General features: G+C 42.1%; 1 protein-coding gene and 1 long non-coding RNA gene across 2 annotated transcripts; one reads left to right on the forward strand and one right to left on the reverse strand.

Moving 5' to 3' along the window:
- Positions 1-624: 624 nt before the first annotated feature.
- Positions 625-3739, forward strand: LOC143272543 (uncharacterized). Its single transcript, XR_013050192.1, has 2 exons — positions 625-743; positions 1802-3739. It is a non-coding gene; the product is annotated as an uncharacterized LOC143272543 (long non-coding RNA).
- Positions 3740-7770: 4031 nt separating this feature from the next.
- On the reverse strand, positions 7771-10804 carry LOC102927197 (uncharacterized). Its single transcript, XM_076566118.1, has 3 exons — positions 10741-10804; positions 9516-9551; positions 7771-8678 (listed from the first exon to the last, which is right to left on the reverse strand). Exons 1-3 carry the CDS (start codon positions 10802-10804, stop codon positions 7771-7773), a joined length of 1008 nt encoding a protein of 335 aa, XP_076422233.1.
- Positions 10805-23856: the final 13052 nt, after the last annotated feature.

Below are 23856 nucleotides of genomic sequence, written 5' to 3' on the forward strand. Positions count from 1 at the left end.
GGGAATCTGTAGTGCCTTCTGAGGCACGGTCTGAAGTGCCCTCTGAGGCACGGTCTGTAGTGCCTTCTGAGGCACGGTCTGTATTGCCCTCTGGGGCACGGTTTTTTTTGGGGCCACTCACGTATCAGAGGGATACGTTGTGCTGGTTGGAGAAGAGGGGGTTGGACCCTCGCAGTCTCCTTCTGAGGTTTTGCTTTCGGTTTGGAACCGAAGCCGCGCAGCGCGTGTTAGTGTTATTTGTATTGGTCTGTTGTTCCTTGTTTTCTGTTTAACCGTTCTCCTCCTAGAAACAACCATGGGACAGACTGCCACCACCCCCTTGAGCCTCACGCTTAAACACTGGTCAGACGTAAAGACACGAGCCAACAACGAAGGAGTCGTAATCAAAAAGAAAAAATGGATCACTCTTTGCGAGGCCGATTGGGTTAAAATGAATGTAGGATGGCCTCATCAGGGAACCTTTAACCTCAGTCTTATTTCACAGGTGGAGAGAAAAGTTTTTGCTTCCAGTCCCCATGGCCACCCGGACCAGGTCCCATACATTGCCATGTGGAGACTCCTAACAACAGAACCTCCCCCATGGGTTAAGCCGTTTCTCTTCCCCTCAGCCCCCCCCCCCCCCCCCCCGACAGCGCCGGAGGGACCGGCGGCTCCTGCAGCGGCCCCCAAACAGCGGAGGATGAGTTCCTGCTTCCTCCCCAATTGCTGGTCGCCTACGAGGAAGGCGGGACAAAGCAGCGAAGGTAGGGAACACCTACGTCTCTATTGCCAGTTGCTCTTGGCGGGTCTCCGGGGGGCGGCTAGACGCCCTACCAATCTGGCCCAGGTTAGAAATGTAACCCAGGGAAAGGAGGAGACGCCGGCAGCGTTCTTAGAAAGACTTAGGGAGGCATACAGAATGTATACCCCGTACGATCCAGAAGATCCAGGACAGGCGCCGGGTGTCATACTGTCTTTCATCTATCAGTCAAGTCCAGATATAAGGGCCAAGTTACAGAGACTAGAAGGATTGCATTCACTCAGTTTGTCAGATTTATTGAGAGAGGCAGAAAAAGTGTTTAATAAGAGAGAAACTCCCGAAGAGCGGGAAGAGAGATTATGGCAGAGACAGGAAGAGAGAGAAAAAAAGCGTCATAGGGAAATAACTAAAGTCCTGGCCACTGTAATGTCTCAGGGACAGGTCAGAGAGGGAGTTAGGAAGTTAGGACGGGAGATCAAAAAAGGACACTGCTTGACAAAGACAAAGTGCTTACTGTAAACAGAGAGGACATTGGGCTCGTGACTGATCAAAAAAAAGCCTCAAGGGTCTCGGAGACCTAAGCCAAGGGTCCTCAATCTGGAAGATAGGGGAGGTCAAGGCCAGGAGACCCCCTCCCCCCGACCTAGGATAACTCTCAAGATTAGGGGGCAGCCAGTGACCTTCCTAGTGGACACCGGGGCTCAACATTCAGTCCTGACCCATACCGGAGGCTCTCTCAATGACCGCACAGCTTTGGTCCAGGGGGCCACAGGTAACAGGAGATATCGAAGGACCACCGAAAAAAAGGTTCAGCTGACATCTGGACAGGACCCAAAGGGACCCCCCCTACAAGTCCTAGCCCTTTAAACTGTTCGTGGACGAGAACTCAGGCTTTGCAAAAGGAATGCTGGTACAGAGACTGGGGCCATAAAAGCCCGGTAGCTGCAGGATGGCCCGCCCCCTGTCTGCGCGGGGTGGCCGCTATTGCTGTTTTGCTCAAGGATGCAGGGAAACTGACTTTGGGACAGCCATTAACTGTGTTATCCTCCCATGCGGTGAAAGCTCTGGTCCAGCAGCCCCCAGATCGAATGATGTTCAGACCAGTTGTCTCCCTCAACCCCGCAACCCTGCTGCCTGGTACACGGATGGGAGCAGCTTCCTCCAAGAAGGAGAACGGAGGGCCGGAGCAGCCGTCACCACCGAATCGGAGATAGTTTGGACCTCACCACTGCTACCTGGAACATCGGCCCAAAAGGCAGAGCTGATCGCGCTGACCCAGGCCCTCCGGATGGCGGAAGCCCGGAGGACCAGGAACTAACAAAAAAAATGGGGGCGAAATGAAGCCCCGAGCGACAAGCTTACATCATAGATGGACAGAGGCCTTGCCTACCAAGAAAAAGACCGCTAACGTGGTAACCAAAAAAACTCCTAGATGACATCTTTCCCAGGTATGAAATACCCCAGATATTGGGGTCAGACAATGGGCCTGCCTTCGTCTCCCAGGTAAGTCAGGAGGTGGCCAGGCTACTGGGGATTGATTGGAAACTTCATTGTGCATACAGCCCCCAGAGCTCAGGACAGGTAGAACGTACAAATAAAACCATTAAGGAGACTTTAACCAAATTAACGCTTGCAACTGGCACTAGAGATTGGGTGCTCCTACTCCCCCTAGCCCTTTACCGAGCCCAGAACACTCCTGGGCCTCATGGCCTAACCCCGTTCGAGATCATGTATGGGGCTCCCCCACCAATTGTAAATTTCCTTTACTCTGATATCTCCTCTTTTGCCACTAGCCCTCCAACTGATGCAAAAGACGGTGTGAAAACCCCTGCCTGCCGGGAGCAACTGAACCGCCCGGTGGTGCCTCACCCATTCAAGATTGGGGACTCTGTCTGGGTCCGACGCCCTCAATCTAGGAACCTAGAGCCGAGGTTGACGGGACAGCGGCTTGGGTCCACACGTCGCATGTAAAGGCTGCCAAGAAACCCGACGAAGCTGAGGGCACCGAGACATCTAGTTCAACGCTCTCCAAACCCACTAAAGATAAGACTCACCCGGGGGTCCCCTTGATCCCCCTAATAGTCCTCCTGACATAAGGAGGGACATCACCAGAGAGCCTGTTTCCCTGACGCTGGCCCTGTTACTGAAAAAAATTACCATAAACAAAATAGCTGCTGGGGTAGATACAGGGACTGCAGCCCTTATAGAGACCGGCCAATTCAGACAGCTCCAAGTAGCCATGCTCAACAGAAATGATTTAAAAGATAGTTCCAAAGGTCACCATGGTTTACGACCCTTGTCTCCACCATTATGGGCCCCCTAATCGTCCTCCTGCTCATTTTATTGTTTGGGTCATACATCCTCAACAGATTGGTGCAATTCATCAAGGATAAGGTTTCTGTTGCCCAGGCTTTGATCCTAACCAAGCAATATCAGAGGCTCAGACAGTCAGAGATAGAGTTAACCCCTTATTCTCCATCCTAAAATGAAAGATTTCATTTGGTACAAAAGAAAATGGGGGAATGAAAGACCCCCGCTCCATTATGAGGATATGGGGCGTTGGGCCGATGTTATGCCCCCCCAATAACTTGGCCTTAGAAACGCCATTCTGCAGGAATCAGAAAAACAGGAGTTCACAGCCATAGCCAGCTACCCGGCCTTGACAGAGATAGCTATGGCCAGCCTTGAGAAAGATAACTGTGGTCAGCAGCCTTGGGAGTAAGACAGTTGATATTTTATGGCGGGCCCCTGGCCTTGAGGAATAAGCAGCTGGCCTGGACAAGGCCAAATCAGCCACACACATATGACCCCAAGTTCACCCTGGCCTTCTTTGAAACAACCAATAGGGACCCTGTAACTATGCTTCTCGCTTCTGTAACCGCGCCTCTGCCCCTGGGATCCCATAAAAAGTCCCCCTTGCCCTAGGAAAGGGCGCAAGTCCTCCAAGAGACTTCGCCCCAGGTACCTGGTCTAAATAAACCCTCTTGCTTTTGCATCTGATCTGTGGTTTCGGTGTGTTCCTTGGGTTTGGGGTCTCTCCCGGAGAAAGATCTCAGCCGGGGGTCTTTCATTCTTATCACCTTTTTTTTTTTTTTTTTTTTTGTTAAAGGAGTTTTATCTTTGTGGAACTTGGATTTGTTTTTTTTTTTTTTTTTTTTTTTTTTTTTTTTTTTTTTTAGTGACTTTTTTTTTTGACACCGTGAACATTATCTAGGAGTTGTATTTTTATGGTCCTTGTTGTCTTGTTTTGTACATGTCTTTTGCATGTGGCCTGCTTATCCATATTTGAAACAGGTGGGTTTTGGGGATTGATTATTGCTGCCCCAATATGTTTTCTTTACATAAGCGATAAATCTCTGTCCTTTCATAGTTGTAGCATATGCCATACCTTGGACAACTGTTGGTGAGGCATCCATGCAAGCCTTAATATAATCCTGTAGAGTACCTGTCTTTTTTATAGGTTTGAAAAGATCTTGACATAGGGGGTTGGCATTTTCTCATGCCAACTGTTTAAGGAGCATGTCTGCTGTGGATATCACTCTATATAAATAAAACACTGATGGACAGTGACCAGACAGGAAGTATAGGTGGGACAAGGAGAGAGGAGAATTGGGGAAACAGGAAGAAGGAGGGAGAGACACTGCCAGCCTCCGCCAGGACAAGCAGCATGTGAAAATGCCGGTAAGCCATGAGCCACATGGCAAGGTATAGATTTATAAAAATGGGTTAATTTAAGATATAAGAACAGTTAGCAAGAAGCCTGCCACAGCCATACAGTTTATAAGTAATATAAGCGTCTGAGTGATTATTTTATATGTGGGTTGTGGTACTGTGGGGCTTGGTGGGACCTGGAGAGAAGCTCTCCAGCAACAATGTCAGTCCCCTCTGAGGGGGGCATCATTCTATTAACTGCCTACCTCTTCTAGTCTAGAGACAAAGTCTTGATAGGGCTCCTCATTGGATTGCCTTATACCTGAGAGAGCAGTTCCCTTGGTTCCAGGAGGAGGCAATTTTTTTTCATGCATTGACTGTACTAAGTAAGAGTAATAGCCTCCAGGACATCTTTAGGAATGCAGAACTGAGACTGAGGGGTGGCATAAACTCCTGCCCTCAAAAGCATATCCATACCTGGTTTGGCTCCTCTTTTTTTTTTTTTTTTTTTTTTTTTTTTTTTTTTTTTTTTTTTTTTTTTTTAGGAAGCCACAGTCTCTTTAGACCTATCGTCATAATCTGTCCTCTAGAGGGTATAATCCCCTGGACTCAAGGTTGCCTTTGTTATCTGATGTCAGTCATAAGGTGTAAGCCATAAACTGGCAACCATGTCCAATACCTGGATGGTATAGAGTGCTGATGGGCCAGCTGTTTTAATAGCTGCCTATAATTTTTTGAGAGTCTTAAGGGGAATAGGTTTCCAAACAGGTTCTTCCCCATCTAAGATTTCCATCATTGGGAAGGTGAATGTAGTATCTCTAGTTTGTCTTGTTTTTTTCTTTCCTTTTTTTTTTTTTTAAATAGCTCCTCTAAAGCCAGAAGCGACCAGAGAACATCTTTTAGGTTTTTGTTTTACAGCCTTAATAGGAGAGAAGTGATCATGATAGTGGTCCCTATCCTCAGAGGGGCCATACTTAGCTGCCTCCTCATGTAGGTCCCAATTATCATTGTCATCGTCATTCTTGACTTTCACATAACAGGCACCTTCTGATAACAACTCCTTACTACTTGTGGAGGGCTTACTTGAACTGGTACCATATGATTTAGTCTTTGACGATATTGGCTCAGCTTCATGTACAGAAGCTGTCTCCTGTGATAATCCTTCAAAATCAGTAGAGTCAGTTAGTAACTCTCTCATCTGCAACCACAATGTATATGCACAGGGAGGGAGTTCCCCTTCACCATTTTTCTCCTCATATTTTCTCATTTCCTTCCCCACACGTTTCCAATCTGGCAGGGTAAGGGAGCCTTCCTCAGGGAACCAAGGACTCACCTTCTTAATAAAGGCAAAGAACTCTCCCAGTGATTGCTTCGATACTTTTAATCCCCTGCTTGCCATCATGTGCTTAAACACTGACATAAACAGCCTTTCTTGTTTTGACTCATGTTGCCCCATGTTAACTCAAGATTACTTGCCCTTAACCAATGATCCTTTATCGATGGAACTGTAGCTTCCTGGCAGGAGCCAATCCTAAGCCTTGAAAGAAAGAAAAAAGGGGGAAAGAATTACCTGTCCCAAGGGTCCCTGTTTGGGTGCCACATGCCATGAATTGGCCTCCGGGGATACCACGACTGTAGGAGAACCAGGGCTTGGGTAGTCAGGAAGGCAAGGATTTGGCGAATGTCAGCAGATTCAAACCACTTCTGAATGTTGTCTGTCATTCGCCAAATCCTTGCCTTCCTGACTACCCAAGCCCTGGTTCGCCTACGGTCGTGATACCCCCGGTGGGCTAGTCCATGGCACTATCCTTGGCACACAGTTGGCTTTCTGGAGTCAGTTCCTGCTGGTGGGATGCCTTGCTCATCCTGATGCAGAGGAGAGCGTCTTTGTCCTGCCTCAACATAAGGTACCAGGCTTTGTTGACTCCCAATGGGAGGTCTTATCCTTATGGAGGAGTGGATGGGGGTGTGTTGAAGAGGAATCTATGGGTTGGGGGAGCAGAAAAAAGTGTGGTAGGGGAATTGTGGTTGGTATGTAAAATGGATTTTTAAGGAGAGAGTATGAGATGAACACTGTTTAAATAAAAAAGATTGACTTTAGCCATAAATAGAATGATACCAAATTCAGAAACTAGGCATATAATAATTTAATCTTTGGCTTTTGAAAATGCTAATTCACAGTGAAATAGGAAATTCATCTCTTAAAGGAAAATCAGGTTTTAGCCCAATATCTGATTCCTGTATTTTATTGATAACCTTGTTAGGATCATGCTTCAAGCTCTAAAAGTTACTTAAATTACTTAAAAATTTCATTTGCTCCTAAGGCCTAGGTATACAATTTTAGAAAAAATGAAAAAGGGTAATGATAATCATGTCCCAATGACACCACTGCATTATAGACCAGTCAAAATCAGAGGAAGAATGTGAACTAGTTGATACTTGAATGCCCAAAAGAACACTAGCTGTAGGAACAAGTCCTTCCTCACATGTAAATTGTGAACTGAGAGAGTATTACCTGTGAGAAACAAAGACTACCTTATTCAATTATTCCTAGACAAATGTTCCTTAGTCTACTGGTCAAACAAGGCACATGACTAATTAAGGGCATTTTAAGTAGTTCAATGTGTTTATACAGTTTAATCTTGTAATCCAGGTCTAACATGAAGTCTCCTGCTAACATTGCAGGCATCTGGGAAATACAGCAAAGCTGTAGGCAGAATTCTATGTATGGAAAAAAGGGGATCTCTCATGTGACAGTTTGCTCATTTGTAAAGGGGGAAAGAGGGCCACTTTCTGAAAGTAACTAAAGGGAATGGTTCTATCTTCACATTACATTTGGCAGCATGCACCAGATTTCACTCAGTCATACTCAGAATAAGAAACAGCAAACAGTAACATGCTAAATATTTTATTAGAATGTTGAAGGTAAACTCACAACATCATTGTTCCATTGAAAAGACATTAAATGTATGTCTTCCAGTTCACCTGAAATAAATAAATAAATAAATAAATAAATAAATAGTTAGATAGACAGACAGACACAGATAGATAGATAATAGATAGATAGATAGATACATACATAGATAGATACATAGATAGATAAAGTCAACAAGAGGAAAGACACAACATATCCTAAGATACTTCTTAGTTTTTTTGGCTTTCTAATTCTGATAAGAGTTAAGCCATTTGATGGAGAATGAAGGTAAATCACATCCATCATAGAATTCTTGGATATAGAGTCCATTCAAGTTTTGGATGTATATGTGATCTAATTCTTTAGGAGTAGTGTGCTGATCTGGGTCATTTGGGGACTGTGTGAAGGATAAGGTTTCTGATTACCTTTTTCCTGCTGAGGAACATCCTGGTGATGCAGAAAATGTCTACAGGTAACTTTGCTGTTCCTCACTTTCCTGCTGGGGTGGTGCTTGCTCATTCCCAGGTCTAGGAGGGCGATTTTGCTGCTGGCCTCCCTGCTGGGGTGGGCCTTGCTGGTTTCCAGGTCTAGGAGGTTTATTCTGTTGCTGGCCTCCTTGCTGGGGTGGGCCTTGCTGGTTTCCAGGTCTAGGAGGTTTATTCTGCTGCTCTCCTCCCTGCTGGGGTGGGCCTTGCTGGTTTCCAGGTCTAGGAGGTTTATTCTGCTGTTGTCCTCCCTGCTGGGGTGGACCTTGCTGGTTTCCAGGTCTAGGAGGTTTATTCTGCTGCTCTCCTCCCTGCTGGGGTGGGCCTTGCTGGTTTCCAGGTCTAGGAGGTTTATTCTGCTGCTGGCCTCCTTGCTGGGGTGGCCCTTGCTGGTTTCCAGGTCTAGGAGGGCGATTTTGCTGCTGACCTCCCTGCTGGGGTGGGCCTTGCTGATTTCCAGGTTTAGGAGGTTTATTCTGCTGCTGGCCTCCCTGCTGGGGTGGGCCTTGCTGGTTTCCAGGTCTAGGAGGGCGATTTTGCTGCTGACCTCCCTGCTGGGGTGGACCTTGCTGGTTTCCAGGTCTAGGAGGTTTATTCTGCTGCTGTCCTCCCTGTTGGGGTGGACCTTGCTGGTTTCCAGGTCTAGGAGGTTTATTCTGCTGCTGGCCTCCCTGTTGGGGTGGGCCTTGCTGGTTTCCAGGTCTAGGAGGGTGAGGTTTCTGGTTATTGTCTCCTTGCTGTGGTGGTCCCTCTGGTGCATTTCCATCTTCTTCACTGTCATCATCATTATCACCATCATCTTCTTCAGAGGCAGAAGGTCCTGGGGGTAATTCTCCAGGAGGAGGTCTCTGATGCTGTTGACCATGGCCTTGGTTTTGCTGTTCTCCCTCTGTTTGTGTATAGATCAATGTAGAATGACTTTATACCTACTCTTTCTCTGATAACACCCTCACAACATTATGTCCCTGATTCTCCTTTAAGATTATTTTTCACATTTATCATATGAACTTGCTTATGTCTCCACTCTTCTGACATATATTTGTTCTTAAAATTGGTGCATAAAAGATGACTTTGTGTTCTTTACAATCCTCAGAAGTGAAGAAATGGGAAGAATTTTTTAATGTTATTATTTAGAAGTTGGCAGAGTATCAAAATTGTGAGAGCAATGCTCTAGTCTTACATATATTATGGTATTTAGAATACTATAACCATGTGGAGAACAAGAAAGAAATGTAGGATAGTGATGGAAAGATGTTCCATTGAATTTCCTTTCAGTGTTTTTGTATGTATTACTTAACTGTGCATACAAAACTGATAAAAATAAATTTTAAAAAGTGGAAGAGCATTGGATCTGTGTGATTGCATATCTAATGAACAATCATATAATTCTCCTTGGAATCACTGGTGAAAGAAGAATTCTACAAACAATCTATAGTGCTATTGGCGATTTTAAATTAGGACCCCCAAAGTGTTCATCATATGAAAGTCATTGTTTCAATCTGCGGAAGAGACAAAATGTTCCTGTTATAAAAATCTGGCTTCCTACTCTTCTATTGTACAGCCTTGCTCTAGTTCCTAGACAATGTTGGGAAGTCTTCCCATATACCTCAGGGGAAGCTCTCACATATTAATTTCATAGAATAACAATATGGTAATGAGATATAGTACAGAAGAGTTAAAGAATAAAGGATTCATAGAATGTCAATAGAGGAAGAATCTGGTTTACCTAAGAACTGTGAAGAAGGGTTTCCATAGATGATTGCTAGAAAAGAAGCACAAAATAAATGAAAATTTACTCATGACATTTTTCGGATGCTCAATAAAGATGGCTTTAAACTACAACTTCACATCCGCTATGCAGAATTTAATCTTGGATAGTGTTGCTGATAATGCTGCCAGGATGGTCTCCATGGCAGCAGCAACTATTATTTTGTTCCTCGCTTGCTGTGTCAATCCTTACTGTTTGTCTCTTTTACATTAGGGGAATTTCACGGTCATGTGTTCATGTTTTTATGTTTTTCTGCATGACCTTCACTTCTTACAGGGTCTATTCCTAGGCATTTCATGTATGGAAATAAGGACAAACATTGCTTTAAAAACCACTTGTATAACAATTAATATCGCATCTGGGTCATTACAATAGAGAAATGGGTCCAGCCAGATATCTGAGTGAGGAAAAAAGTGCTTGCCTGTTGACTTGAAATCAGTTCCTGGAATCACATGGTATAAAAAGATAGCTTGCTGCTAATGGGTTGTCCTCAGGCAGGAATGTGAATAAGCATTCAAATTCTCTCACTCTTTCTCTCTCTGTCCCTATCTCTGTCTCACTCTATCTCTGCTTCTTTCTCTCTCTTTGTGTGTGTGTATGTCTGCCTACCTTTCTCTTTCTCAAATCCACATTACACACACACACACACACACACACACACACACACACACACACACACACACACGGTAGTGCATGCACCGACATTCATAGAATTAATTTTAAAAGAAATCTTTCCTGAAATTTCTAGCTTGTTGTAAACAGAGTTTCAAATTTATTATATTTTTTTTTCTATTTCTCAAAGATATGCCTGATATATATTTACTTATTTCATTCTCTCTATCCTCTGTACACCAACCCCAGCATCATTCACTATCTCCTTCTCATAACACCTTAAGTACTGATTTTCTCTCTGTCAGCTCTAACATATTGCCATGCATCATCCACCACCAAAATCATCTTTTCACAAGTGCACTCATGTTATTTTGTTGTAAGAATATTTTCTTAAATTATGCTATATATAAACCTGAAATCTACAAGCAAAATGATAATATACATGTCCTAATATTTGTTCCCATATTTCTTTGCCCCGGTTGCATGTCATTTCCCCCCATTCCTCCCAGTCTTGAACTTTAGTGTATTGCCTAAGTCCCATGTCTCTACTACCCTCTCCCCTACTTTATACCTGCATTTGAGCTCTGAACAGAGCTCAGGGCCAATAAGGCTGCTGTGAGCAGGACCACCAGCATCTTGGAAGAGGCTCTGGAGTTGCTCCCAAGTGTGTGCTGGAGGAAGCAAGGCCACAGTCTTTATAAGAAAGGCAGAACAAAGGCACCTTTCAGGTCCTTACAGGTGACCTTCCCTGACAGGGCAGGATACTTTGCATCATTGACTGTTTTTTGGGACTTTAGCCTAGCAGGATGCAGTGTAGAGGAGGTTATCAATGTCTCAGTTCTTTATGGTACAATATGAAATTTGGACAACAATGTTGAAGTGATACAAAGTCCAGATATTAGAAATGAAGTTCTCTCATCGATTAAGCTCTAGTCTTATAGAACTGTGACTCTGATCCCGTGAAATGTGATTGTTAGGAGATTTTCTTCTATACATACCTTTGTCCATACTCTTCCTGACATTGAGGCTAAAGATGGGTAGTATCTCTGCTATTAAGTGATAAAGTCCATTCATGGCATTTTATGAATGTGCAACCACATATATAACATTTTTTTTTCTGATTGTTTTGTTCAGTTCAGCATGAAGTTAGGACACGAAGCAGGAATGCATAGTAACTTAGACTAACAAAACTGACAGCCTGTTTGGCCCCAGAAAGGCTGTCTAGAATTCCCCGAACTGGTTCAATTCAGAGAAACTATGATATATTAGAATTAGAATACTGAATATTTTATTCTTCACATCATCTTCTGTTAGAGAAAGGAAAGTGGCAATAGGGAGGCCATGTAACTCTAGGACCAGGTAATCCATGTGCACCCACTTGTCCCATGATGCATGAGTGCTGTGGTTCTTGGTGAACATCTTCACTGTAACCTTATAAATGTTGTTTTTAGAATATTGAATTAGATTATGCTTTGGTATTGTTTTCTTCATTAATTATTCTTAAGCAGTGACCTGGCCTATTGATTGACTAAAAACGTGAACAAAGTGGTCTGACATCACCTTCAATATGTCCATGGGCGGTCTTTCTCTGAATGATTCTGATTCTCCATGTTCTGATATGGAGTGCTTCAGTTTTTTCTAGTCTGACTTGTTGATGATTCTAAGACTAATACCACCCACTGATATACCTCTCAGCATTATCTATGTGCCTTTTACTTTTCCGATGAATCCCTTGACTTATAACTCAAACTAATGTTTACTAAGTTCATTAGATTTGAATTTGGCCTTCTTCAAATTTGTGATTTGGTCTCCTTGCTTCACTTGCTAATCTTCCCCCATGTACTCCACATAAGGAGTACAGATGTGACCCCCAACAACAGCTTTACCCGTACTCTTCATTAGCAGAGTTTCATCTTTTAAAACAATTGATTCGTGGATAACCAGGTGTGGTGTAACATATCTTGAATCCGGCATTTAGGGGTAGAGGCAGATGCATCTCTGAGATTTTCAGACCGGGCAGGTCTACAAAGTGTTGTTCCAGACAGGTAGTGCTATTATACAAGGAGAACTTGACGGGAAAAACAAAAAATGTTTTGCACCTATTGAGTTGAAATGCCTCTACATTTGATACTAATGCTCTTTCTTTTTTTTCCCTTTTATTTTATTTTACAATACCATTCAGTTCTACATATCAGCCACAGATTCCCTTGTTCTCCCCCTCTCCTGCCCCCCTCCCCTACCCCTCAGTCCACCCCCCATTCCCACCTCCTCCAGGGCAAAGCCTCCCCCGAGGACTGAGATCAACCTGGTAGACTCAGTCCAGGCAGGTCCAGTCCCCTCCTTCCAGACTGAGCCAAGCGTCCCTGCATAAGCCCCAGGTTTCAAACAGCCCAGTACCACTGCCTAAATGCCTCCCAAACAGATCAAGCCAATCAACTGTCTCACCCATTCAGAGGGCCTGATCCAATTGGGGGCCCCTCAGTCTTTAGTTCATAGTTCATGTGTTTCCATTTGTTTGGCTATTTGTCTCTGTGCTTTATCCAACCTTGGTTTCAACAATTTTTGCTCATATAAACCCTCCTCTTTCTCACTAATTAGACTCCCGGAGCTCCACCTGGGGCCTAGCCGTGGATCTCTGCATCCAGAGCCCTTAGTCATTGGATGGGGTTTCTAGCACAACAATTAGGGTGTTTGGCCATCCCATCACCATAGTAGGTCATTTCAGGCTGTCTCTCAACCATTGCCGGCAGTCTATTGTGTGGGTATCTTTGTGGATTTCTGTGGGCCTCTCTAGCACTTTGCTTCTTTCTATTATCATATGGTCTTCATTTACCATGGTCTCCTATTCCTTGATCTCCCTCTGTGTTCTTGATCCAGCTGGGATCTCCTGCTCCCCCAAGCTCTCTTTCCCTTGATTCTTGCCCTTCATTACCCCTACTTATGCTGGAGAGGATGTGGAGCTAGGGGAACTCTCCTCCACTGCTGGTGGGAATGCAAGCTTGTACAACCACTTTGGAAATCAATGTGGCACTTTCTTAGAAAATTGGGAATCAATCTCCCCCAAGATCCAGCTATACCACTCTTGGACATATACCCAAGGAATGCTCAATCATACCACAAGAGCACTTGCTCAGCTATGTTCATATCAGCATTGTTTGTAATAGCCAAAACCTGGAAACAACCTAGATGCCCTTCAACTGAAGAATGGATAAATAAAATGTGGTACATATACACAATGGAATACTACTCAACAGAGAAAAACAATGACGTCATGAGGTTTGCAGGCAAATGGATGGAACTAATGTTCTTTCTTATATCACCCTATTCGTTTGGTTGCACGTTAAAGTCACTTGAGTTTGGGAAGCACAAAACAGTAAAAGTGCATAACTGCCTTTTCATGTCTGACACCATATCAGGCTTTCATAATTGCCTAGTGTTTCTGGGATTTTTAGAAATTTGATGATTATTTGGATGAGGTAAATCAGATAGGGACATGTGACTGTAAATTTAGAAGATTTATCATCCAGTGTGGATAATGTGCTGTGCATATCAATGTGCATGATGGTTCATTTTGAACATGTATAAAGAATATGTCAGAAAAAAATCCACCAAGAAAATGTCCTACAGATAATGTGAAATTCTGTAGTGTCACCTTGTGGCTATTTCTCCTCTAAAGTGGTAATATTTTTGTACAGAAGGTGTAGTCTATTAGCATTTGGCATTCTTCTCTGGTAATATGAAAACCAGAGACATTCTGACAGGATTGATGAAGTTAAATGAAGACAGGAAACACTTTTCTGTTCTGATTATGGCCCACTGTTCATTGATAGGGTAGTTTTCTAGAGTTTTCAGATACAACATTGGAAGGACTTGTTGATGTGGTCTTGACCAGGTGTGACTGTGGTAGACTTTGAATCAGGAAAGTGAGAGTAGGAAAAGAGGAGAAAGCTAGGTATACCTGGTCATGTGTGGGCAGGTAGGGAGTTGGCTGTTCTGGAAGAACTCAGCCTTGTCCTTAGTACAGGTGTGTCCTGGAATAAAGAAGTTTGTTTTGCCAAACATCACACAGTCTGAGCCTTTTCTTAACCTTTTTCAGTGTTAGCAATGTGTGAAAGAGATTATTGTTTTATGCAAGAAAAATGTCCTTTCAGTATATTGTTTTTACCTTCTACACATGGAGATTCTTGTACAATCTAAAGATTAGTCTCCTGTCTGATACACAGGTAGGAAAGATTTTTATTTTCCTCCATTTATTGTTTCCTTTGCTCTGTGGAAAATTTTTTAATTGCATTGAATCACTTTTGTCCATTTTGGGGAATATTATCTACTCAAATCTGTTCAGAATGTCCTTCTTCCCTCAAAGTTCCCTGTTATCATCTTGAACTGTTCCATCTGGACTTAATAAAGTACAGTTAAATTAAATGTGGATTAAATTTCGGCTGATTTCTGTTTAGGGTAGAGATATGCATCTTTTTTCATTTTTCTACATGTGGACATACTTCTTCGAATTACTCATTTATGACTGTCTTTTCTAGAATGACTGTTTTTGAGAGTGTTTCAATAATTATGTGTCACTGTAACTGTGTGGGCTCATTCAGTCATGTAATTAATTCCATTGCTTAAGCATCTGTTTTTGTGCCTATACCATGCTGTTTTTCTTAATATGTCCTTGTAGTAAAATTTTGAACAGGTGTACTACCATGTTTCTGCTCCCATCTAAGTGGAATTTTCTAAAAAAGAAAGAAGCCTTGTATCATCTGGTTTCAGAGACTTTCATTCAACCATAGATAAATCAAAAATATTCATAGTGTAGCTATCTGTTGAAAAAAGTTAGACATTCTTTTGCTTAAATTCTGTAAATTATAATGTAAAACCTATTTACATTAAGGATTCCACACACTTAAGTATGTGGAACTATTTGTGCTATTTTTACAAAAACAATATATTATTTTGTTGTTGTTGCTTTTCAAGACAGGATTTCTCTGTGTAGTCCTGAATCTCACTTTGTAGACTAGGCTGCCCTTGAACTCAGATATCAGACTGACTCTGTCTCTGGAATGTGGTGATTAAAGCCAAGTGCTGCCATTCCTGGGCTAGCTCTAGACCTATTTTTAATTTCACAAACTAGACTTAAATATCTTTCATATTTTAATATTTCTCCTGGAAGTAGGCTCTCAAGGACATCAGGTGGATGGTTTATTTTTCTTTCTACATTTACTGTCCTATCAAATAGCACCACATTGTTCATGTCAATCATTGAACATATTTTATAACTCAAAGAAAAATCTAAAAGACTTTGCATCCTTGTATTTATTTCCATCTCCATATATTCTTATCCTATTTGTTATTTTAAGTTCACTTATTATCTTCTCACAAGATGTAAAAATTGCATTCTGTCTTTCTTATAGATATGCATGCAGCTTGCCAATTCTATAGTATTCCTTTTTTTGTTCTCTTTTACACTTGCAAGTAATCATGATGGAAATCCTGGGAGACAATTGTTTGCTTTTCAACATGTTCAAAATGTGGAGCCTCATTTTCAGGCTTTGATGTGTTCCTGATGCTTCCTATTTTCAGTGACACTATTTTGCCTTGTATGTAAAAAAAAATTCTATTTCACCAGCCTCCTAGTTTTACTCTTTATCTTTATTCTACTTGAATGTGAGTATTTGGGAGTGATATTAAATTTGCCTTGGTCTATGATGATATTTTATTTGCATTCAAATGTTATTTGTATGTTAATAAATAAAGTTGCCCTGGGGTCAGAGCTATTAGCAAGCCATAGCAAAGCAGGGCAGTGGTGGCATACATTTGTAATCACAGCACTTGGTAGGCAGAGCTAGATAAGTCTCTGTGTGTTCGGGGATACAGCCAGTGTTGGATACACATGCCTTTAATCTCAATACCAATCATAGAAAATCTGGAGGTCTATACAGACAGGCCGTGACAAGGCGGTCATGTGGTTGGGTTTACAACCAATGAGAAGGCAGAACAGAAACACTATAAAAAGACAGACACACAGGAAGTGGTTCTGGTTCGGAGAGTTAGGACCACTGCAGGAGGAAGGGTAAGGATTTAGCTCTTAGCTCTGACCTCTTGGGCTTCTTCTTTGCATTGGTTCTGTGTTTCTTATTTAATAAGACAGTTGGTTACATCTACATTGGTCGATGAATAGTCTGAAAGTTTCCATTACCCCCAAAACTGTGAGTTGAAACTGCACTCCTAATAAGTGGTTCTATGAATGTGAATCTCCTGTAAATTCTAGTTAGGGGAGGTCATATGAGTGAATACCTTTTGTTGGCATAGCATCACCAGTGGATCAGTGGTTAAGAGCACTTGCTAATATTGCAGAAGACCTTTGATTGGTTATCAGTACATAACAGTGGCTCAAACAGTTTTTTTTAAATTCCAGTTTCATTCTTTTGTAGTGTCATCATCTCCCAGAAAAACAAACACAAATGGAAATTGCACACTGACTATTATACTGATACATGGTAGGCACAGTTAGGATGGCATTATTCCATTGAATAATTTTCTGTAGAGTGCTATCGTTTTATTCATTTTCTGAAGCAAAAAATATCAGCAGAGAAGCTAGAAAGATGTCATATGTAATTTCAACATATTTTGAGATACAATCTTAGCTGTATGGATATATAGTATTATGGTTAAGGCATTTACTTTAAAGTGAATTTAAATTATATCACTTAGAGAATTGCGGATTATTGAAGGAGTTCAAGATGAGGGCTTATTTTGTTTTATGAAATCGATACATTAGTATAGAATTCATATAATGATATAATTTAAGGATTGACAGGAGAACAAAGCTTCTGATTACTTCCCCATTGGAATGAGCTTTCCATGTCATTTAAGCCTGGGAAAATGTCAACATGGATACTGCCTTCTTGCTGAGGTGACTCTTGATTTTACTAAGAAGAAGGTGATTCTGCTCCTGGCCTACATGCTAGTTTGTCCTTGCTGGATTCCATGATAAGGAGGGAGAGAATGATAGTGATTTCCTCCTTGCTGTGGTGGTCTCTCTTGGGAATTTTCATCTTCAACCTCAGCTTCATCAGCACCTAGGGTCTTTGGTGCAGGTTTCTTCCCAATGTTCTAGTAGAAAGCCCACTGCCTTTTACTCCTAAATTGTATTCATGGATGTTTTGTGTTCTCTATCAACCACAACGGTACTTATTATCTTAAACACTTTGCATATTCCAGGAACCACTTTGCTACATCTTCCATATCAGTGTTTCTGTTTCTGTTTGGTTTTACTTTTATGACTGGGCCAAGTTTGGCTTCAGTTTGGTATTTCCCCCTCTCTGTTTGAAGTGTTATGATTATAGGGGTGAGCCACTATAGGTAGTTCTAATCTGACCTTTAAAAGCTTAGTTTCTTGATCCAGCTGGGATCTCCTCCTCCCCAAGCTCTCTTTTCCTCGACCTCCGCGCTTCATTACCCCCACTCATGTCCAGGCTGTTCACGTAGATCTCATCCATTTCTCCATTATTGAGCAATCCCCGTGTCTTTTTTGGGGTCCTGTTTTCCAGATAACCTCCCTGGTGATGTGAGTAACAGTCCAGTCATCCTTGTTCCACATCCAGCTGGATCAAGAACAGAGAGGGAGAACAAGGAATAGCATACCATTGTAAATGAAGACCACATGAGAATAGAAAGAAGCAATGTGCTAGAGGGGCCCACAGAAATCCACAAAGATACCCCCACAATAGACTGCTGGCCATGGTTGAGAGACAGCCGGGACTGACCTACTCTGGTAATGGGATGGCCAAACACCCTAATTGTCGTGCTAGTAACCCCATCCAATGACTGAAGGATCTGGATGCAGAGATCCATGGCTAGGCCCCAGGTGGAACTCCTGGAGTCCAATTAGTGAAAAAGAGGAGGGTTTATATGATCGAGAGTTATTGAGACCAACGTTGGATAAAGCACAGAGACAAATAGCCAAATGAATAGAAACACATGAACTATGAACCAAAGACTGAGGGGCCCCCAGTTGGATCAGGCCCTCTGAATGGGTGAGACAGTTGATTGGCTTGATCTGTTTGGGAGGCATCCAGGCAGTGGGACCAGGTCCTGTGCTCATTGCATGAGTTGGCTGTTTGAAACCTGGGGCTTATGCAGGGACATCTGGCTCAGCCTGGGAGTAGGGGACTGGACCTGCCTGGACTGAGTCTACCAGGTTACTCTCAGTTCTCGGGGGAGGCTTTGCCCTGGAGGGGGTGGGAATGGGGAGTGGACTGGGGGGAAGGGGAGGGGGAAGGGAGGGAAGAGAACAAGGGAATCTGTGGCTGATATGTAGAACTGAATTGTATTTTTTTTTAAAAAAGCTTAGTTTCATTACTTTTTAAAATTTCAATACTTGGCCACAAGGCATTGTGTATGCTACAACCCATCATTTTGTTATTGTATGTCTTGCTATCTCTTGTCCTGGCTTCCATTTTGTTTTTCTATAGGACTTACTTGATCATTCTTATAAACAAGCATGAACTATTGTCTTTACATGATTGACCTTATAGAATACTTGTGCAATTGCTCAGGTCAGGGTGGTGTGTGTGTGTGTGTGTGTGTGTGTGTGTGTGTGTGTGTCTACACAAAGTTAGAAAGTAATTTGATTGATGGTTAAAAACTGAGCACCATATGATTCTGCATCTAAACACAGAACACTAATTCAGTGTGTGTCTTGTGTCCTAATGTATACATGTATGAGTTTGCATACTGATCCTCTGTGAACAAGTTCTGAGACTATTTTATGAAGCCCAAATGAATAGTATGCCTTTTATAGATAATGTGAAAACAGCAGAGAAACAATGGCTTGTGGCTTTTCCCACAATCATCATGGTTGCATTATTAAAAGCAGAATATCACTTGGCAAATTTTCTGTGGTTACATAAGATCAGAACATTCTTGATCCATGGGAGTTTTGGAAGGCAAAGATCAGTTTTATGTATTTTTTATGCTCCTGTATTCACTGTAGGAGCTCCTGACCCACTGACCAGTTTAAGACTTTAAGGAAAGAAAGTCAAGACAGAGACAAGGAGCACAGGGATAGCCAGGTAGACTTGTTCACATGTGTGTACTCTGGAGCAGATAGTTCTAGGGGAAGGCTGTCTTGTCCTTGACTTGGTGGGACCTAGAACAGAACAGCAGATGCTATGCAATGCTGCAAACATTTTGCCCTTTCCTCCCACCTTTTTAGTGTTGGCAATGGGTGAAACAGACCATTCTTTTAACCCCCTTGAAAATGTCACCTATGAACTCATGACCCATAATCAAAACAAGTTGTGGAACTGCTCACCAGGAAGACATTCAGTAAAGGTTATGTTAAATGATGAGCAGCATGCCCCAGGCACTTAGTGACCTGTAGGCTGTTAGAGCCCTTAACTAATCCATGCCAGGAATGTGTGCCTTGGACATAGTAGCCTGTTGAATCCGCAAGTTCTACCTTCTACTTCCCACTACTTCATATTCATTTACTGAGCTTCCACAACAACCATATACAGATCAAAAGTATAAATAAGAGATGTATTGTCTCATAGATTAATGTGCCAGCAGGTATAATTTCTTAAGAGTTCTCTTTTTTTTTGTTTCCAGAAGGAAAGTTTAAGTTACTTTGCCATATAATATCCCTTCTGCTCATGTGTTTCTGATATCATTTTGTCAGCATAGTCTTAGAAGCATCTATGTTCAAAATACCTTCTTTTGACCCTCAAAGCCCCAATTGACAATGTCCAAACAGTAACACTCTGAGGTAATGAGGATTAGAAATTTCACATATAATTTAGGTCTGGGGAGGTAGGGTGAGGGAATTCTAACTCTTAGAACCTAATAGTAATTCCTCTGAAATGACAGCCATTTTGTCAAGATTTCAACATTTGAACTATTCTCATATTTCATGATCTTGTAACACCACATTTGGGGTGGGGTTGGAAGGATGGCTTAGAGGCTAAGAGCTTATCCTGTTCTTTAAGCAGTGCTGAACTACCTTCCAAACATCCACATTGAGTGGCTCACAACCACCCATATCTCAGGTCCAGGAGAATTAATGTCATCTTCTGGCCTTCTCAGATACCTGCATTCACAGGCATAAACACAGACAGGCAGACAGACAGGCAGACAGACACACCCACACACTACACCAGAATTACCAATTTATAGTTACATATAGATATAAATGTGTTTAACAATAATAAATGAGAAATTAGAATTGGAGAGGTGTAGCCGTACACAGGAGGGGTTGTAATGGGGAAAGGGGGAGGTGGAAATGATCTAAAAATGCATTTGTGTCTTTTTTCCAAATACATCTCAGCTAGTAGCTAGCTCTGTCCTCTGATTCAAAGTAAGCTTTATTGGCAGGCTTGATTGTGTCAGAGTGTGATCAAAATAACCCACAACAGTTTATACACTTGTTAATTGTGAATGTGTGTTTACATGGGCTATGTAGTATGAGCTGTAGCATGTACACACACAAAGAGATACACAACATGGCTCATATGTAGTGGTCAGAAAATCTTCTGAAGCTGGCTTTCTCCTTCTGCCTTTACATGGGCTCTGGAAATAGAACTCTAGTACTTGCACTTATGCAACAATCACTTTTAAGTTCTATGTTGTAGAAACTCAGGCCCCAGTGGTAAAGATACTCCTCATTAAATGATGGACCTCCAAGTGCTTCCTCCCTGTGAATTTTGACATGTAAACTAAGCCCAACTAATTCAAGAGGGGCAGAACTTTCGATCATCCCATGAAAACCTTCCATATCTCTCTGCAATGGATGGGTCAGATTGTTCCTGCAGGAGTCCTGAAATATTGTAGATGACAACTGTCTCTGCTACACTCTGTCTCTACGTAATCTCTCCTAATGAAGTTCCTTTCAATGTTTTTAAAGAGAAAATACTCTCTAACTTCAAGACTGAATTATGTTGTCTCTATGATGATGCTCTCTCTCTCCTAATTCCCATTCCACTTCACGGCCCAATTATGTCCTTGTCCCATTCACATGAGAAACTCTCCTAAGAAAGCTTATCCTGAAGGACAGTTTTCAAGTCAGCCCCTTTCCCAAACCAAGCAGTTTGCATTTATTTATTTATTTATTTTTTAAAAAAATCTACTGTCTTGAGATTCTATGCAAATATACTAGGACATCATCCATCATTTTTTTAGAGGAATATGATAATTTAAGCTCTTTTACCTTCCCCACAAGTATTTTCAAAATATGGCTCTTTTTTTCTGCTTTCTACTATACATTTCTAATGTTTTGTGTTTTCATTTATTCTTTTCTGTTGTTGAAAATCTGTTCGACTACATTAGTTTCAACATTTTATATTTGTTTGTAGTATCATGTATTTGACTGAGAGATATTTTTATATAATTTTATTATTTTTCTTTGTAATAGAGTAAATATTTTTCTCTCCAAAATACTTAATTTTAAATCACAAAATCTTATGTGAGCATATTTGAAATTGTGTGGTATGGAATAATCCTTCTGTACACCAGGGGAATATATATGTCACCATGATTGGTTTAACAAACAAGCTGACTGTCCAATAGTAGGCAGGAAAACTAAACTGAGGATGAAGGGATGAGGAAATGCAGAGTCACCCACCAGAGGCAGAGAAAGCAGGAGATGAACATGCAATGCTTATACATGTACCACCAATAGCAAAGCATAAACAGAAATGTGCCCCTATTTAAGTGTGAGAGTAGCTACTAAGGCTGAGCTTTCATCAAGCATTTATAAGTAATATTAAGACTCTGAGTCAATGATTTGGGAAATGGCTGCTGGGTATTTGGGAACAGCTGTGTGGGAGAGAAGCATCTGATTATGTCTGGCATTCCAACCTGTGGCTAAAATTTCCACAAAACCTGACAAAGTTTAGCAGAGGATTCCAAACACACAAAAACAGAGTCAAGTCCAGCTTCTTGGTAAGAGCTTCTTGGTAACTCATGTGGGTTCTGCTTGTTGCAGGGAGCAGAGGTGCTGCGCCTTTAGGAGATGGCTTCCTGCCTCAGCATTAGCAACAAAAGCTGCTGGGCTCATTTCAGAGGCCTTACTACCAAACACTTCTATGGTGTTCATGAGCAGCTAGCAGGACACTACTTAGGTGGTGGCATGGACCTAAAATGTTCCCAGAGTTGGAGCAGCCAACATAGCTCCCAGAGCTGGCAGTAATATGCCTCCTCCCTGAGATGAGACTCTCAGGGAACTGAGGGGCAGGAGGAGCCGGCACCAGCATGCCATAATCTAAGATACACAGCTTTTTTTTTTTTTTTTTTTTTTTTTTTTTTTTTTTTTTTTTTGCAAATAAAGACAAATCCATTAGAGATAAGCAGTAATGACAAATTCATACTGAAAAACCTACTAAACAGGTTACAATGTGTTAAATAAATACATGTAGGTTTTTTAAAAACATGATATCCTAAGACCTAAGAAACTAAAAAGAAAAAAACCTAATTATGATATAATTTTTTTTGTAAGTGTAAAATACTCCCCCCGCCCACGCCCGACCTGTAAGAAGAACCAAGGTTAAAAGTCAACATTTCCTTGGGGCTGCAGAGATGGATCCGCATTTAAGACTCTTTTTCTCTTCTAGAGGACTTGGGTTTGGTTTTGAGCACACATATGAGTACTAACAACTATTTATAATTGTAATTCCTGGGGATTCTCTTCTGTCCTCCATAGGTGCTACATGTGTGTGGTACACAGTCATGCACACAGGCAAAACCCATTCACATAAATTTAAGTAAATAAATATTGAAAAGTGTTAGACCTAATGAATGCTTAATGTATGTGATCATATTACACATTATGAATGTGACACAGGGCACAACATGCCATCCTTAAGATGCTTTAGTCAGGTACTTGACCACCACAACAAGGTAGGTAGCAGACTCATGTTGACTGATGTTTTTTTCTACTAAGTGGGCTACAGAGAAAAGTGGATGCTGAGTTTATGCGCTAAAAATCACAAAACTGAGCCACAGCAGCCTGCCAGCAGTTAAGAGACATGTGGGCAAGCAGTTCTACCACTGGCCACACACATTGAACTCAGTAACAAACAAGACCCACTCTGACACTCAAACCCACAGAACTTTTCATTCTTCCCTGGGCAAACCATCACCCACAACATCAGCAGCTGCTACACCAAGTGGAAGAATAGGTGAAAGATTGGTCACCCAGATAAACTGGTTCATTCTCTAGGCTCTAGGCCCAAGAGCATATCCTGTACCCCTCCAGCAACAGTCTCAGGCACAGCAGCCAGTCAGCAGATAAGTGACCAGCAGGCAGGCTACTCTACATCAACCACCATCCAATAGACTCTGTATCCTATAAGATCCACTCTGCTCCCATGAAGCCATGATCCTGCCTCTGGCCAACTATCCCATGCTACAGAGGTGCCCTCAGAGGCATAAGTACCAAGTGGAAGAACAGCCCAAGCATGGGGTCTGGGCCCTGCACCCAACTCTAATGGAATTCTACCTCTCTGGGGCAGACCTCAACAGTAGGCCAGCCGCAGATGGTAGAGGCACAGGCACCACCTACACCATTTGGAAAAACAGACCCACTTTGCATCCCAATCTCACCTATCTTAGCGTCATTCCCAGGAACAGCCCTCCTCAGCAACATCAGTAGACCCTACAGGCAAAAGTGCCACTCATACCAGTTGGAAGAAGA

This window comes from Peromyscus maniculatus, chromosome 3 (genome assembly GCF_049852395.1).
Source record: "Peromyscus maniculatus bairdii isolate BWxNUB_F1_BW_parent chromosome 3, HU_Pman_BW_mat_3.1, whole genome shotgun sequence".
NCBI lineage: Eukaryota > Metazoa > Chordata > Mammalia > Rodentia > Cricetidae > Peromyscus > Peromyscus maniculatus.